This window comes from Calypte anna, chromosome 11 (assembly GCF_003957555.1).
Source record: "Calypte anna isolate BGI_N300 chromosome 11, bCalAnn1_v1.p, whole genome shotgun sequence".
Lineage (NCBI taxonomy): Eukaryota > Metazoa > Chordata > Aves > Apodiformes > Trochilidae > Calypte > Calypte anna.
In genome coordinates, this window is record NC_044257.1 from 1,163,100 (window position 1) to 1,179,921 (window position 16,822).

The window sequence follows — 16,822 nt, forward strand, 5'->3', positions numbered from 1 at the left end:
CCTGCTCTGCTGCTGGCAGCTTGCCGCTCTCCAGGATCATCTGAATCACATCTTCTGAGCCCAGCACCTGGATGTCCAAGCAGGGCACTCCAGCATCCTGACCTTTCACTGACCCTTCTACCCCTTCCTCTTCCAGCTGAGATAACTTGGAGTCCTCGAGAGCCTTCTGTTTTTCCAGCTGCTCCTTTTCCAGCCTCTCCTGACGTTCCTTCTCCCTGTCCTTCCGGCTCCTGCGGCTCGAAAAACGTTGGTGCTGGTCTTCTTGCCTGGCCTCTTCTTGGTCCAGAGGGGGCACCAGGATCCCCTGAGCCCTGTCCCAAGATGACAAAATTTGGGCAATGTCCTTTTGCAGTACCTCGTAGATCTGAAACCTCAGGGCCAAGTTCTTCTCGCTCTCACTCAGGACCTCGGGTTTGGTTTCCGCCTGTTCTGGCTCCGAGAGTTGGGCAACCTCTGAGGGGCTGACATCAGCCAGGGACAGCCTGTGCTGCTGCTTGTCCTGCTTGTCACCTGCAGCAGGCTCTGGGTGCTCCTTTCCAGGTTTCTTCTTGCCACCCCCGTCGGCGTTATCCGAGCGGTTGCTGATTGCGCTGTTGGGTGTGTCTGTGTTCTGGGAACAAGAGAAAGCAGTGAGCAGTTCAAAGCACAGACTCCAAGGCTGTAGGGACAGCCATGATCTTCACAAGAACACCCAACAACACCCCAAGACCTGTGCCAGGTGCTCTACACATATCCCAGTTCAGAAAGCAGCTGGTACCCAGATGGCTGAAACCAAACTCCCCAGAGCCAGGCTGAGGAGGAGTCCTGCCAACCAGGTGAAGAACAGAACAGCTTCCCCACCCCAAACAAGGCACTGGAGACACCTCCTGGACAATCCTCTGGGCTTGTTTCTGGTGTGCTCAGCATCCCTGGGGAATTCTGTTTGCACATGAATACCTAAGGCCTGGTGGTATCTCCTGCCAGATACTTAGGAAAAGACACCACACGCCACACAGACCACTCAGAGGTGGAAGTCACAGGCAGGATGGGGAGAAATGCTGGACTGAAACTATCCAGGGCTTCCCAGGGAATGTATGGAGTTACATGAAGCTGTGACTCCAAGGCAGCATGATCCTAGAAGAGCAGTCTGCTCCCAACCCCATGGGAAAACAACTCCTGGTGAAGCAGCAGCATGGCCAGACAGCAGGAGTTGTGTCCCAGCACAGCCCCACGTATCACTCAGGGCCATGAGTTTCTCAAGGAAAGGGGCAGCTCAGCAGGAGCTTTTACCCACTTCTGTAAACACAACACCCACCTGCACGCCTCCACGATGGCTTTTCTTTCCTGAAGCATTATCTTTGTCTTTGCCAAGTTCTTTCTTGCCCTTCTTACCCTTCTTCTTCTCTTCTTCCTCTTTCAAGAGTTCCAGCTCCTTCTGGTGCTTTTCCTCAAGCTCTCGATCCATCTCCCTTCAGCAAGCCAAACAGAAAACATCTCTGGGTGTCTCCACCAAAAACCTGGGCTCACTGCAGCCCCAGCTGCTCCTCCACTGACCCTGAGCCCCTGTCAGACCACCCCCTCCATGGACTTCCCTCAGCCTAGGGAGATTGGGAATGGCTGAAGTGAGGAAAGGTGGGAAGGAACCCCCAAGGCCAGCAAAATCTGAGCTTTGCATCATGTCCCAGTTGTGCTACTTCTCTGATAAGATCCACCTGGACATCTCCAGCACACTGCCAAAGCCTGATCCACCACAGCCTTGCACTGATGCCTTTTCTTGATGTCTGGGTGTAAACCAGCTCATGGATCCCTACCACTTACTTATCCCTGTGCCAATGAACTCTTGGCTTCTCCAGCCTTTCTTCCTGGGCACAGCCTGCTCCTTGATGAGAATAATCAGAAAGCAAAGGCTGAAGTAACACCCCTCCTATGAAACAGGCTCCAAACAACCAGGTTTCCTGCAGGAACCCAGCCATGACCATGAGAAACTTGTGCTTCCTGTCCTGGAAATCCCAATTTGAAGCAGTCCAAGCAGGAAAACAGATTTCAGCTGGGGATGGGAGAAGTGCTGGAAGCCCATGTTTGCTTTAAGCAGCTTCTCCACTTGTTTCAGGGAGGGATTACTGATGCTTGTCCTCTTAAACCTACTGAGCAGGGCTGCTTTGCTGGGACAGAGCCTCTCTTGGGCTGAGCTGCAGCTGAAGTTGAGCTTAAGAGACACCAAGCAGCTTTTATGGCTGGAGTCACTCAGTAGGAAAACCCTGGGAGATCAGCATCACAAGGGCTTCACCTACAGCAGGACAGGTACATAAAGCACAGCTGTGCATCACCCCAACCCCCACCACAACCCCTCTGGTTTCATGAAGAAGGAGGGACAACAAAGATGAGAATCAAACAAACACTGAGGCACAGGGGGAAAACCAGCAGAGAGCTCAGCTCCCTGCATCTCATGTTCCCTTCCTCTGTTGGGAACCAGGGAGGCAGAACCAACCATCCTTCTGCTGCTCCTAGGGGATGCTTTTGGCCTTTGCTCTGTAACCTCTCTCAGCTCCTCTGAGCAAGGAAACACTTCAGGGACACAGTTCTGGGGAGAAACCCATGGAAAATTTACAGACCTCTTCCTCCTCTCCCGCTGGGCTTGCCGGATGTTGTTATTAAACTCAGCTTTCTGCTCCTCACTGAGGGCATCATACTCCTCCTCATCCATCTCCCAGAGATGAGCTTTTTCCCTCCTGGCAGCTTCTTCCTGCTCCCGTTCTGAGCACAGACCAGAGAAGAAAGCACCAGTGACTACAGGGTCTGGGGGAGCTGCCAAGATTTATAACTCTGCCCCAGGAGATACTGGGGAGCCCATCTCACTGCTCCAAAGTTCACATTATCCCCCAAATCCAGTGGTCAGTGAGTTCCTGTGCCTTGCCTGGCTCTTGGGCACCACTGTCATGGGTGAGCTACTGACCCACAAAGCTTGTCCTTCTGCCCAAGCTTTCATGTCACAGACTAAGGTAAACCTTACAGCCTCAGCTTTACCATTGTTTTAGCAACTGTGAGCCAAGTGCTGAGGAAGAACAAGCTCTGCTGGTAACCCAGATACACACAGATGAGGCTGAGGGCCTGAGAGACAAGATTTGAGATGTATGGAGATGAGGAATCTCACCTTCCTGCTCTTTTGCAGCTGCCTCCCTGGCTTTCCAAGAAGCATAATCCTGGGATAGGTTCACAAAATAGATATGAGGTCGATTTCCAACAGCTTTGAGCAGGCAGAGAAGAGCAGAGGCTGGGTTGACTGCAAAGAGTGTTTCCAGGCCATCAAACACCACTCCCTGGTAGCAGTCACTCAACTGGGAATGAAGTTGAAAAGGAAGAGGCCAGTCAGGAACTGCAGGTGCTGGGTGCCCACTGGTCAGCAGATGTCAGAGGACATCACTGTCATTGCTCTGAGTGCATTGGCTCAGACCAGCTCTGTTCTTCCCCCATGCTCTGCCAACTTCTGCCTTTGGTAGCTGCACCCCAGGATCCCCCCAGACCTCTCCCTCTCTGAATTGCACCTTGCTGCCCCTTTCTCCCTGGCAGGAAGATCTCATCTGCCCCTCACCCCAGGTACCTGCAGCCTTTCAGAGAGGATGGCCAGCAGCAGGTCCTTGGGCAGGATGCAGCTCATGAAGCTCACTTCTCCTGAGGTGCTGCTGCTGCTGCTCAGCCACTGCTGTGCAGGAAGGCAGGGAGTGGGAGAGATCAGCAGAGAACAGGCTGAGCCCTGCAAGGTTAAACACAACAACAAAATTAAAATAAACCACTCTGGAACCCCCTGAACAATTCTAGCTGCTGGGCATGGAGCTGGGGTGTCTTACTGCTGGGAGGCTAGAACAAAACTGCAGGTGAGCTGCACCAGGGGACAATCCTGGGGCCGTCCCTTGGCCAACTGAGAACCAGCTTGAAAGCTTCCAGCACAGCCAGGAATGGACTTTGCCACCAAACTGTAAGGCCCAGTACAGCTTTTGTGCCAGAGCATTGGGTTTCATTCTCACCACAAGCTGTCCCCAGCACAGCACAGCTTTGCCCCAAGCTCTGGGTGACACAGACCCCCCCACTGTAAGCAGCCCCTCCACTTTTAATAGGGCCCCCAGGGACAGGACAAGGGGTGATGGGTTGAAACTAAAAGAAGGTAGATTTAGAGTGGATGAAAGGAAGACATTTTTTACACTGAGGATAGAGAAACCCTGGCCCACATTGTCCAGAGAAATAGTAGATGCCCCATCCTGGAAACATTCCAGGTCAGGTTGTTTGGGGCTCTCTGAGGGGTTGAAAATGTCCCCACCTATGGCACAGGGGGGGTGGCCTGTAAAGGTCCCTTCCCACCCACACCATTCCATGCTTCTCAAAAGCACCCCAGGGATCCCAAAAAGCATTAAGCAGGGCAGACAGTGCCTCACCTGGGAGCCTCTTGGCTCCATCCCTCTCTGGCTCTGGGATGTCCTTCCATCTGCCTTCTTCTTGCCGGCTGCAGCACTGGCGCGGCCCCGGGAGCTGGGGGACTGCAGGCTGCCCCTGTCCACAGAGTTGTGCTGGTTCACACTTGGGCTCTGCTTGGCCTCAGCCTTCACCACCTGGCTGAGGTTGACATCTGTGCAGGCTGCAGAGGGGACAGACAGCTCAGTGCTGGGTGCTGGGGGTGGCTGAATGCTTCGGGGAGGGAGCAGGACCCTTCCAGAGATGCAGCACTGCCTGCCAGGGGCAGCTCCTTCCTCACCTCTCTTATTCACATGGCAAACCCCACCAGCAGATACTGGATCGTAAAGCCAGAGACTTTTTTATATGCAAATCCCTTTTTTTCCCCTCCTAACAAACAGGGCAGTGTGCAGGCACGTGGCACCATTTGCACGGTAGCTCAAGCCAAGGATTTGCCCTCCTGGACAATTGTTTCCTTGTACCCATCCTGCATTCTCTCAGGGAGACTCCCTTGCCCTGGCTGGGTCACCCATCTCCTCTGGTGCTGAACCCTCTGTGTGGGAACCAGGGAGCCAGGACTCTCCTCCTTCCTCCAGCTCCAATCCGACCAGGTTCAAAGCCAAGTGACGCAGAACTTTCCCCTCTCACCCCTACAGAGGTCAGGGCATAAACTGCTCCAGAAAGTTTCCAGAAAGTCTCTGTTCTCACGTGGAGACAGCCCAGCATGCAGGAGCTGCACGACCTGACAGCATGGAGAGGAAAATCTCTGGAGAAAAGAGCTCATCTGCAGTGTCTCTCTCATCTGAAACTCCCCTGGGAGATTATTCTTCCCTTCTTCTCATGTTTTGAAGCCACACTCAAAGTCATTCATCCTCCTTAATGAGCCTCATCAGAGGCCTTTTCCCCTTGTTAAAGTGGGCAGTGGTTCTGCCCAGAGGCCCTAAGGAGAGACCTGGATTCAGCTTGGAGGAATTACATAAAAAAACTGAGAAAAATACAGGGGGGGCTTCACCGCTCCTAGGACAAGGAACATGTGCTGAGAAGCCCAGGGGCGGTAAAAGTGTCATAGTCTGAGCCCTGAAAATAAAGATTTAAATAACCAGAGATGCTTTAAGAGATAGCTTTGCATTTCTACCCATCAGCACCCATGGTCCCCAAGAGCCCCAAGGGAGTTGTCCAAGTCCTTCAGAACAGGCAGAAGGGGATGGGTGGGTGTCCTGGTGTGGGTCAGGATAAAGGGGATTTTCTGTCTTGTCCTTTTGCTTTTAGCTGAGTTTCTTGTAGGTGGTTGCACTTGCTGAAGTTGACAGCAAGTTTCTCAGACAGTGTGTGCTTCTGGGACTGATAACATTTGATGTTTGTAGTTGCTGCTGGAGCCTGGTGTGCAGAGCCAGGGACACTGCTCAGCTCTGAGGAACAGTTTGCCCTCCAGAAGGAAGAAAGAGGTCCCACCTGCAGCCTCCTTTGGGGAGGAACAGACAAGAGAGATGCCAGAACTGACCAAACAGAGGATTCCATCCCATACACCTCAGACTCAGGAGAAATTGGAGGGATCAGGAGGGTCAAACCCCTTCCTGCTTCCCCTTCTTCCCCTCCCCCTCTTTGCTTCAGCATCCTGGGAGGATTCTGTCTGTTCCTCTGCCTGTGCTCCTGATCCATCCCAGCCTGGATCTGTGTGTTCCTGCCTCCAGCTCCCAACTCCTGCTGACCCCAGGATTCCAGCCTGGACTTTCCCAGGGCTGCCCTGCAGCCTCAGTGGGGATGGGAGAGTTATTGGGGGAGAGGGGGGAGGAACCTGGGATCAATTTCCCTGTATATTTGTATAGATTTAGTAATTTTTCCTATTTATCATTCCTGTTTCATTAAAGCTGTGCAGTTTAGTTTCCAACCCATCAGTCTCTCTCCCTTATTCTCTCTCCTTTCTTTATCAGGGAGGAGAGAGAGATTAATAGAGAGTGTCTGGCACTCGGTTTAATTGCCGGGCCAGAGTTAAACCCTGACAGTGGGTTTCATGGTGGCTTTCCAAAGTGCTGCCCTGGGTTCAGGGCTTCTCCTTACCAGCCTCCTCTGTGTCCCTGAGGCTCTGCTCCATGGCAGCCCTCATGCAGAGCTCCCGGGCACGGATTCCTGCTGAGCTCCTCCTCTCAGAGATGGATTCTCTCACCACGGCGTCGATGGAGACACAGGCAGCGCCGTAGCATTTGGAAAGAGCCACTGCTGCTGTTGTTTTCCCTTGAGAGAGAGGAAAACTGCTGGGGACCTGAGGCATTTTCACAGGGAACTGCTCCAAAGAGGCCAGCACAGAGCCCCCAAAGTGATGAAGGGAGTGGAACATCCCTGAGGGATGTTACAACAAGCACAAGGGTAGAGTCTTGCAGCTGGGAGAGAACAACCCCAGGTACCAGGACAGGGTGGGGACTGAGCTGCTGGAGAGCAGCAAAGGGGAAAGGGCCCTGGGGGTGCTGGGGGATGGAAGGATGGATGCCCAGGAGCCAACAGTGTGTCCTGGTGGCCAAGAAGCCCAATGGCACCTGGGGGGCATTAGAAGAGGTTCTGCTCCCCCTCTGCTCTGCCCTGGTGAGGCCACATCTGGAATATTGTGTCCAGTTCTGGGCCCCTCAGTTCCAGAAGGAGAGGGAACTGCTGGAGAGAGTCCAGAGCAGAGGCACAGAGCTGCTGAAGGGAGTGGAACATCTCCTGGTGAGGAAAGGCTGAGGGAGCTGGGGCTCTGCAGCTTGGAGAGGAGGAGACTGAGGGGTGAGCTCAGTGATGTTGATAAATATGGAAAGGGTGAGTGCCAGGAGGATGGGGCCAGGCTCTGCTCAGGGATGTCCAGTGACAGGACAAGGGGCAGTGGGGACAAACTGGAGCACAGGAGGTTCCACAGAAATAAAAGGAAAAACTTTTCCACTGTGAGGGTGAGGGAGCCCTGGCCCAGGCTGCCCAGGGGGGTTGTGGAGTCTCAAAGCCCCCCTGGAGGTGTCTGTGTGACTGCTGGAGGTGACCTTGCTCTGGCAGGGGGGTTGGACTCCAGGATCTTTCCAGGTCCCTTCCAACCCCTCACTTTCTGTGATTCTGTGAATTTCAGGGATAGGTTCTGGAAGGTCCCTGAATGGGATTTTTAAGTTACAAGGACAGTCAAGAAAGCAAAATGCTCCTTTGAGGGGAACCACAAGGGAGGCAGCTTGAGCATATGGCTGGAAGTGTCCTCTAGAGCCAAGTGGAACATCTCCACCTCACATCCAGCTGAGGACCTTGTCCCTTGGGTGACATCAACCCTCGGCCAGGGTTTGAGCCACCACCATTCAGCCTGTTTGCTGTCTGGGCACAGTCTGGGCTGGGGACTGCTCTCACAGGGCAACATGGAGAGCAGGCAGTGTGGTCTGTAGGGCAATGGAGCCACGGCCACCCTGTCTGGGGGAATGAGACCCTGGCAGTGTGGACACAAGATGAGCCAGGCCCCTTGCACCAGGCAGGTGAAGGCTGGGGACTCTTTCATGTCACCAATTCTCTGAAGCATGGTTTACATCACTCTGCTTCAACTGACCAACCAACTCGAGCACTGATCCTGTGAGGAAGGGCTGAGGGAGCTGGGGGTGTTGAGGCTGGAGAAGAGGAGGCTCAGGGGAGACCTCATCACTCTCTGCAACTCCCTGAAAGGAGGTTGGAGCCAGGGGGGGGTTGGGCTCTTTTCCCAGGCAACTCTCAGCAAGACAAGAGGGCAGGGTCTCAAGTTGTGCCAGGGGAGGTTTAGGTTGGAGATGAGAAAGAATTTCTTTCTGGAGAGGGTGATCAGGCATTGGAATGGGCTGCCCAGGGAAGTAGTGGATTCTCCGTGTCTGGAGATCTTTCCAAAGAGCCTGGATGTGGCACTGAGTGCCATGGGCTGGGAACCACGGGGGGAGTGGATCAAGGGTTGGACTTGATGAGCTCTGAGCTCCCTTCCAACCCAGCCCATTGTATGATTCTATGGCCCACCAGGATATGTTTCTCCTTCTTCCCCCCCCTCCCTGCAGCCCAGGGGTGACATACCTGTCAGGGGTGCCCCATGGACAATGATGACAATGCCCCTGCACTTCTGGGCTGCCCGTCCTTCTGCAGAGATGTCAATGCCCAGGTGGCGGGCGATGGCCCTGCAGACAGGGCTCTCCTCTACTTCTTCTGGGGCCTCCTTGGTGCTGGTGCTGCTTTGCTGAGGTTCTGCTGTGCAGAACCAGGTGAAAAAGTCAGCCCCTGGCCCACCTGTGATCCTCATCACCCTCCCCATCCCCTCAGATCCTGGGAAACTGCTGAACTCCTAGCATCTCCCCATGCCCTTCCTTTAGGCTCGTGCAGACCAGGGTCTGCCAGGTGATGGTAAAAAGGTTCCTGTGGGGATTGCAGTAAATTGGGGTGGGAGAAAGAGGAAAGAGTGGGCACCTGGTGACACCTAAAAGGACTGGGCTAAGTCTCCTTCCAGGAACTGTTAACATGTTCCTTGTAGAAGTTTGGTGTTGGGTTGTGCAGGGTAAGTCAGGGACACACAGAACTGTGCATTTTACACAGGAGAGGCTCCACCTGGGGGCCAAGAAATTATCCAGAAGCTGGAGGCTTTAGGAATGCTACACCAGGAGATCCATCCGAGACCTGGATTCACCATAACAGCACTTAACAAGAGCTCCTGCCTTTGTCCTTAGAAGGTCACCAAAAGCCACCTGGGCTTGCAGTGTTCCATAGGACAGAGTGTACTGCCCTGCCTAGGAAAGGAAACACCATCACCCTGACCCTGGGATTCAGGGTGTAGAGGGGGGAAGATGGCACCAGGCTGCAGTGGAGTGATGGAGCTGAACACTGATGTCCTCCACTGAGATCCTTTGCCACCACAGACAGGAACTAGGAAAGAGTGTGGCAGGATTCCCATGAACCTGCTGAGGAGGAAGGACATGGGAAGGGAAGAAGGGAAGAAGAGGGTGAACGTGGCCAAGCAGTCTGCTCCTTGCCATTCACCACTCTGCATGGCCAGAGGTAAAAGATGGGAAGTTTCTGAAGGAGAGGAGTCTGCCTGGGCCTGCTCTGCCCTCACGGAAATTCTGAGCTTGTGTTTTCATTGCTGGGAAGGAGCAAATTTAGAACAGCCAGTGGTGTTAGACCTGGTTCTGCTGGCTGAAGCATTCCTCCCATCTTAAATCTTTTTGGTTGTTGTATCCCCAGTCCATGGCAGTTAAATATCAGCTTGCTGCACTCAGGGCTGGCACAGCATCCATGTGACAAGCCACAGACTGTCACCCTAGAATTCCTCCACCAAGACAGAGTATGAGTGGCTGCTAAAAGCATGGAATGTCCATGGACACAGAGGTTATGGAGAGCTCAGGGGAAGTGGGTTGGAGTCCTTGCTCTTCCCACACTCAGGACAGGCAATCCCAAACTCTCACCATCATCCTGGCCTGCTTGTTCCTCAATCCTGGCCTTTCCTTGCTCATCCTGCAGCTTTTCCTGCTCCTGGTAGTACTCCAGGAGCTCTGGGGGCAGCTTCTCCCCCGGGGCACGTGGAGGCAGCAGTAAGGTGTTGTGGCAATCATAGTCCCTCAGCATTCTCAGGATCTGCACATGGAGGGAAGAGGAGCCACATGCAGGATGTTTCTTCACCTCCATCCCATGATCAGAACCTCCAGCCAGCCTAACTTCTCCCTCACACGTTTCTCCCACCAACCCAGACTATCCAAGCCGCTCCACAGCCTGAAGAGCCAGCAGGTTTTTTTCTCCAGGGATTGCTCCCATCGCCCAGGAATGATGTTGGAGCACTGGGAAGCTATGGGAGCAAACACAGCATCCCAGATCCTAGAGCAGGAAGGAAACCAGGAGGGCTTGGGGACACCCAGAGGGGAGGAACGCAAAGGGAGGGATCTACTCCCTCCCATTTCCTGCCATACCCCATAAAGATCGGGAAAGGCAGCAGCTCCCCCCTCTTTTCCTTCCCTTTCCTTCTGGATGTGCTGCCACGTGCTCGTCAGAGCCCTGATCTATCAGGCTGTATGGATATATGAGTGTATAAATATATGTACTTGTATATATTTTTATTCCTTGTTACTTCATCCCTTATGTTATTACCTTGCCCCTGTGTTATTAAATCTGTAACCAATCGATTTCAGGTTCCAGCTTAAAGTGTCTGCTCTGTATTCCCCTTTTCCTTCCCCTTTCTCTCTCTCTCTCTGTGTGGGGGGGATTAGAGAGGAATTCTGTCCTTAGGTTTTTGTGGTGCACCCAAACTGCTGAGCCCTGACACCTGGGGACCAGGACTTCCTCCTCACCTGCTCCTCAGTAAGGTACTCCTGGTCGAATTCCAGTGAGTAAAACTCGATGGGGAACTCACATGGGTTCTTCACCACCACTGTCTTCTCCACCCCAAAGCTGCAGGGCAGCAATGGTCCCAGTTCCAGCACTGGGGGACTGAATTCCAGGTGTGGCTCCAGACCACGTCCTGAGACCTGCAGCTGGAGGAACTGGCTGCTCTGGCAAATGTTGATTTTCAGCTCACTTCTGTAAAACTTCTGGAAAGAGAAGTGCAGAAAGCTCTTCCATCAAATCCTAGGTCACAGGGCCTTAAATTCAACCCCCACCCCAAGGTTGGGGGGGTTCCCAGTACCTCTGAGGTGACCAGGAGACAGAGACTAACTTAGAGCTGGGGCTACAGCACCTACACCTGATCTGAGTAACTGGGATGAATGCTGGGGTGAAGCTTCACTGGGTATTTGGAAATCAGCTGGAGCTAAAATGTACTCTCAGATGTTTCCACCTGGCCATGAGAAAGGTCCTCAAGGTGAGGTTGCCCAGACACAGTCCTGCCACAGCTCAGCCATCCAGAAGCATGGGAATCAGGGTTGTCTTCTCTGCTGGGTGCTGGCCAGCCACAAGATGGTTACACCTCTACTGACCAGCAAAACATCCCTGGGACATTCCCAGGTGTGGAAGGACTCGTGTCCATCCTGTCACACCCTGCCAGCTTCCCAGTTCCAAGGCACAGTGGCCACAGGGAATGCTCCATCATTTCCCAGGGCTCCCAAAGTGCCTGGGGATGTGCAAGGAGGCTGGGACAGCACCAGGGGCTGTTGGCAGCCCTCAGGGGTGACTGTCCTGTCAGCCCAGGAACAGCTCTAGCAGCTGGATTGTCTGCTGGTACCAACAGCTGGATTTGCCTCTGTGGGCCCTTCCAGGGTGAGTGATCCTGTGCCAGCTGCTCAGCCCCAGGCTGCACAAATCCAAGGGGATTTCAGAGCCCTTCTCAGGAGAGCATGCTGCCGGGGAAACTGAGGCACAGCGGGTACAGGGCTTGCGGAAAGCTCCTCATGGAGTTAAGATCTCATCTCCTCCACCCTGTGCTGGGCTCTCATTGCTGCTCCACCCTGGCAGACCTCCAGGGGGTGACATTCACCCATCTCACCTCTTCCGTGGGTGAGAACCTGACCCGCACGTTGCATCGCTGCCCTGGAGCCAGGGCTGCAGCTGAGGGCAGTGCCACGAACACAGGGGGCTTGTCCTTCAGCTCCTGCTGCCTCTTCTGTTGGCCACTTGCTGGCAAACATCTGTCCACCTGAGCACAAAACACGAGGGGGTGAGGTCTCCTTGGTCTGGGAGGACAGACCCTGCCATGTCACAGTGCTCAGAGTCCCCCCCATCCCAACCCCTCCTGGTCACCACTTGGAGGGCAGACACAGAGGGAGGGTGGGCAGATGGGGAAGCACTGTCCTTGGAGGAGGAGGAGGAATGGGGGAAAATGGCAGAGAAGTGAAGCATCACCTTGAGAACAGGTCCAAGCAAATCAGCTCTACTCTGTGCCCTCAAAAGCTTCCTCCCATGAGCTGCTCAGGTAGCCCCAGGGGCAGAAGAGGCAAAGAAAACCCAACCCAGAAGCTGTGTGCTATGCTTTGTCTGGGCTTTACCTTTTTAGTAGGCTCTTTCAGGGTGATGAACCATTTACAGGGGATCTGGAGCTCGTTGTAGAGCTGGACAGTTTCCTCCTGACACTGCCCACACTGGACAGAGGAGAACTCCAGCCTGTCCCTGGAGAGGCAGAGGGATGGCACAGCCACGCTGGCACAGAGACGGACGTGGAACGTGGGGCCTCCTGCTACCTAGGGAAGGACAGAGCATCCATTTGAGGACCCAGGTGCCACCTGCTGCTCTGCCCAACCTGTCACCTGCCCAAAAAGTGCAGTACCTTGATGGGCAGGAGCACGTTCACCTCTCCCAGGGGCAGGCTGGCACTCTGGGAGTCGAAGCGCACTACGAACGTCTGGGTCTCAGAGCAGGGCAGGTGCTTCACCCGGGCTGGCTCCATGCTGAAACCTTCAAGAGATGCAGAAAAAGCAGCTGAGACACACAGGTGACACCTTCACCAACATCTTTGTGAAGGCTGTGCAGGTGTTCTGGCTGGCAGCTCTGTGGAGAAGCCCTCTGGGTCTCCAGAGAAGCCTGCTGCTCATTCCCCCTTGGCATCACTCCAGGAGAAAGGCTTTTCACAGCCAGAATAAATCAGGGAATCACTGAGGTTGGAAAAGACTTTGAAGATCAAGTCCAACCATCAACCCAATACCACCAGGCAAACTAAACCACATCCCCTCAGCACCACATCTACATGGCTTTGAAATCCCTCCAGGTGGACTCCACCACTGCCCTGGCAGCCTCTTCAAATCCTTGACTATTCTTTCAGGGAAGAAACTGTTCCTCACAGCCCATCTAAATCTCCCCTGGTGCAACCTGAGGCCATTTCCTCTGCCTTGTTCCCTGGGAGAAGAGACCAAGCCCCTCTCCCTTGTTCCAACCTCCTTCCAGGGAGTTGTAGAGTGAGGTCTCCCCTCAGCCTCCTTTTCTCTAGGCAGAACACCCCCAGTTCCCTCAGCTTCTCCCCATGACACTTGTGCTCCAGACCCTTCCCCAGCTCCACTGCCCTTCCCTAGGCAAGCTCCAGTCCCTCAGTGTCCTTCTTGGGAGAGCCCAGGATTTGAGGAGCAGCCTCACTACTGCAGAGCTCAGAGGGACAACCCCTGCCCTGGTCCTGCTGGCCACACCATTGCTGATACAAGCCAAGATGCTGGTGGCTTTCTTGGCCACCTGGGCACACGCTCATGTTCAACCAGCACCCCCAGATCCTTTGCTGCTCAGCAGCTTTCAAAGGCCAAACATGGTTAAAAGGAACCATGAGATGAGAGGCACTGGTAATTCCTTCCTTCATCAGCTCTTCCAGGGAAAGACACCCAGACCTCTCCAAGGAGCTTCCAGCTACAATTCTCCCATGCTGGGGTCCTCCTTGGAAAACCACCTGGATGTGTCAGATCCCTCCTGGTTACCTGTGCCACTCAGGACACGTCCATCAGCACGGAAGGACACAGGGAAGTGCCCAGTGTTGGTGATCTTCACAGTGTGTGTGTGGATGTTCCCCAGAATGACATGGCCAAAGTCCAGGAGGTACTCAGGCAGCTGAGCTCTGCAAGAAGGAAGGACAGGCCTTAAACCACAGCCTGCCTACAGCTCCAGGTGGGTGGAATTTCTGTAGTCACTGCAGTAAAAAGTCCATTTTAGGCAGCAAGAGGTACTAAGACTGCCTGGTAGTAAGATTTTAGTTAAGTCACAGGGAGGGTAGGTTCCAGGTTTTATCAGGTACCAATGGAACCTTCACAGAAAATTAAGTTTGCACTGCTCTGCAACCAGATCTGTCCCCAACAGACCACCTGTAAACATAGTAATCAGTACCTACAGGGGCAGGATGCTCCTTTTCCAGGGCAATCCCACTCCAGAACACTTGGCTCTGTTGAGCATCTTCTTCCTGAACTGGACCCTACTGGGCCTGTGCTTCATCACAGATGAGCAAAAGAAAGAACCAAGTTCCCTAGCTGGGCCCTACAGTCTCACCAGGACCCGAGATTTAGGGCTTGGCAGGGGTTTGTCAGCCTAAAGTCCCTGCTCCTTTTGCTTCTTGTTGTGACCTGTTAGTTGGAACAAAGATGCCAACTTTGAGTTGCCTCTTTCAGGACTGGGCAGCAGGGCTGGGCTTGCACTGAGACCAGAACCATCACCTCTGAGGAGCTGAACATCCCCAGACCTCACGGTGGCACCGCAGAGGTGAGGACACAGCTGCTGGCAGGGAACATCTGAATCCCTTGGGATCAGACCCTTTCTGAAGTCCAATCCTCTGCTATTCCCAGCTCTGCAGACACAAGGAGCTCTCAGGAGCAGAGGTGCCCATCTGGGTGTTACCCCTGGGGGAGGTGGAATAGGCTGTGAGGGTCTCCACTGACTTGAGAAGCCTCCGCCGGGCCAGTGGCTCAAAGGCAGCATCCTCCAGGGGACAGGAGGCCAGGGCTTTCTGCTGCTCCAGGGCATGTTCCTCCATCAGCATTTGCTCCATCTGCATCTGCAGCAGAGCATCCAGCTGAGGACAGAAAAGACAGGGGCTGGTTAGCAAAGGTCCCTCCCAAGGGACAGGTTTGTGTCTGAAAGAGGATCCCCCTCCCTGTTCTTGTGGAGATGCCTGATGGGGTCTGCCCTGTCTCACTGCTCAGTTTCCCTGACACCTCCTGCTCTCTTAGACCTTAACTGGAGGGAAATGAACTCCAGCATCTTCACCAGCCCAGGTGCTGTTACAAAAACCCCATCTGGTCAGACAAGCCAGGAGCCTTCCAGTGCTCTGAGTATTTGCCAGCCTCCACCCAGTGCCAAAGCTCTCTCCAAAAAGGGCCCCCAACAAAGCTGGTGCCTCTTGGAGGTGAACACTGCCAGCACAGTCTCTGCTGTTCCTCAGTTCTGTAAACCTGGCAGGGCTTGGATTGTGAGCAACAAATACCCCAGTGATGGCCTTCACCTTCATCACAAACTCCATCACAGGGACCTGCTCTGCTGGATCTCTCCCTGGGGGAGTCAGGAAGCTCAGGCATCTACAGGAGGGAAACTACCAGAGGTGGGAAGCTCCTGGGACAATGCTGAGCTGATGCACAATCGTGGCCAGAAGTGGCCAGGGAGGTCCCAAGTGCCAGCAGGGGCACCAGGAAGCCTGCTGGGGTGCAAGGGGACCAAGGGGTACAGCAGGAGGGTGGCAGCAGCTGCTCTCACCGTAGGGTCTGAGTTGTCCACAGATGACTCCATGGCTTCAGACTCCCCCAGAGCATCTGCTTCGTCCCCCTCTCTGTCTTTTTCCAGCTTTTCTTTTGCCTCCATGAGGATCTCCTCATATTTTTCATTTCCTGAAAGAAGAAAACAACCCCAACTAAAGAATGGGTGCAGCACCAATCCCATCTGAGCTGGGAAGTCCCACTTCTTGACTTTGGTCTTTCCCAGAACCAAACTCCTCAAGGGAGTGGATTTTGGTGGGAAGTGGATGTTGCTGCTGCTCCTCTCTCCATGTCCACTCCCACCTAACTTTCTCTCCAGACAGAAGCCCCTCGTCCCCTGCAATGTGACACAAATCCAACCCCACTAAGATCATGCCAGCCTGCCAGCTTCCCAAACTTTTCTGTCCAGCCATCATTCCAGGCCTCTGACAGATGCACTGCCAAGCTCTGCAGGATGGTGCCTGGGGAAAGGTCCATGTGGGCTCAGCTCCTAAAGGCTCAGGAAGGAACCAGAGGGTTGAATGTGGGTCTGACAACCCTGAAACCTCCAGGCTTGATGCAGGTGGGAGCTGCCCTACAGACAAATGATGTGGGGGGAAAACCAGGGGGCATTCCTGAGGAGCAGACAGGCATTGCTCACCTTGGATGTTCCTAGGGAGGTCTAACCAGATCCTAAGAAAGGTCCCCTCTCCCTTCAGGGTGATTTCTTCTGGTCTCAGGTGACCCACTTGGATCTGGAAGGTCTTGCAGAAGGTCCCAGGCACTCCTGGCAGGTAATAGACAGTCAGCACTTGCTCCTTGCCAGGTCCAACATAACCCTGCAGAGTGTGGAGAGAGGGAATGTAACCAGAGAGGGGTTGGTGGAGGCATGGCTCAGGGCACAGATTAAAATAAATAAAGTGAAAAGAAAGTCATTTTGCCTGCAACTCTGAAAGATAAGGAAAGTGTCCAGGTTCTCACCAGGGCCAGAAGCCCCTGCCACAGCACATCAGTGGTTTCCAGGCTGGTTCTTGACCCCTTATTAATGACTCCAACCACCTCCTGCCTGTGTGGTTAGATGGAGGGTTCACAAACCTCTCCAGCCTCCCAGTGACCTGCAGACATCTATCTCTGGAAAAGCATGGAGTAGGACAAGATCCAGAGAAGGAGGGAAGTGATCACCCCCCTATGCCAGGCACTGCTGAGGCTGCACCTTGATTCCTGGGGCAGTTCTGAGGCCCTCACAACAAGGGATGGTGACTCCTCCACTGCTTGGAGCAGCCTGGGCCAGGGCCTGACAACACTTTCAGGGAAGAAATTCCTTCAGGGTGTTTCATTTC

General features: G+C 54.0%; 1 protein-coding gene across 1 annotated transcript in view; it reads right to left on the reverse strand.

Annotated features, from left to right (window-relative positions):
- Window positions 1-16,822, reverse strand: part of HYDIN (HYDIN axonemal central pair apparatus protein) — a 152,317-nt gene that overhangs the window by 35,486 nt on the left and 100,009 nt on the right. Inside the window, exons 27-44 of the mRNA XM_030457986.1 lie at window positions 16,144-16,321; window positions 15,505-15,635; window positions 14,694-14,827; window positions 13,746-13,882; window positions 12,617-12,744; window positions 12,339-12,530; window positions 11,840-11,989; window positions 10,710-10,949; window positions 9,805-10,002; window positions 9,107-9,158; window positions 8,455-8,625; window positions 6,474-6,654; window positions 4,407-4,602; window positions 3,578-3,730; window positions 3,131-3,314; window positions 2,592-2,733; window positions 1,286-1,448; window positions 2-610 (exon numbers count right to left, since the gene is read on the reverse strand). Of these exons, the coding sequence (XP_030313846.1) occupies window positions 2-610; window positions 1,286-1,448; window positions 2,592-2,733; window positions 3,131-3,314; window positions 3,578-3,730; window positions 4,407-4,602; window positions 6,474-6,654; window positions 8,455-8,625; window positions 9,107-9,158; window positions 9,805-10,002; window positions 10,710-10,949; window positions 11,840-11,989; window positions 12,339-12,530; window positions 12,617-12,744; window positions 13,746-13,882; window positions 14,694-14,827; window positions 15,505-15,635; window positions 16,144-16,321 (3,339 nt within the window). The remainder of the gene's footprint in view (window position 1; window positions 611-1,285; window positions 1,449-2,591; window positions 2,734-3,130; window positions 3,315-3,577; window positions 3,731-4,406; window positions 4,603-6,473; window positions 6,655-8,454; window positions 8,626-9,106; window positions 9,159-9,804; window positions 10,003-10,709; window positions 10,950-11,839; window positions 11,990-12,338; window positions 12,531-12,616; window positions 12,745-13,745; window positions 13,883-14,693; window positions 14,828-15,504; window positions 15,636-16,143; window positions 16,322-16,822) is intronic.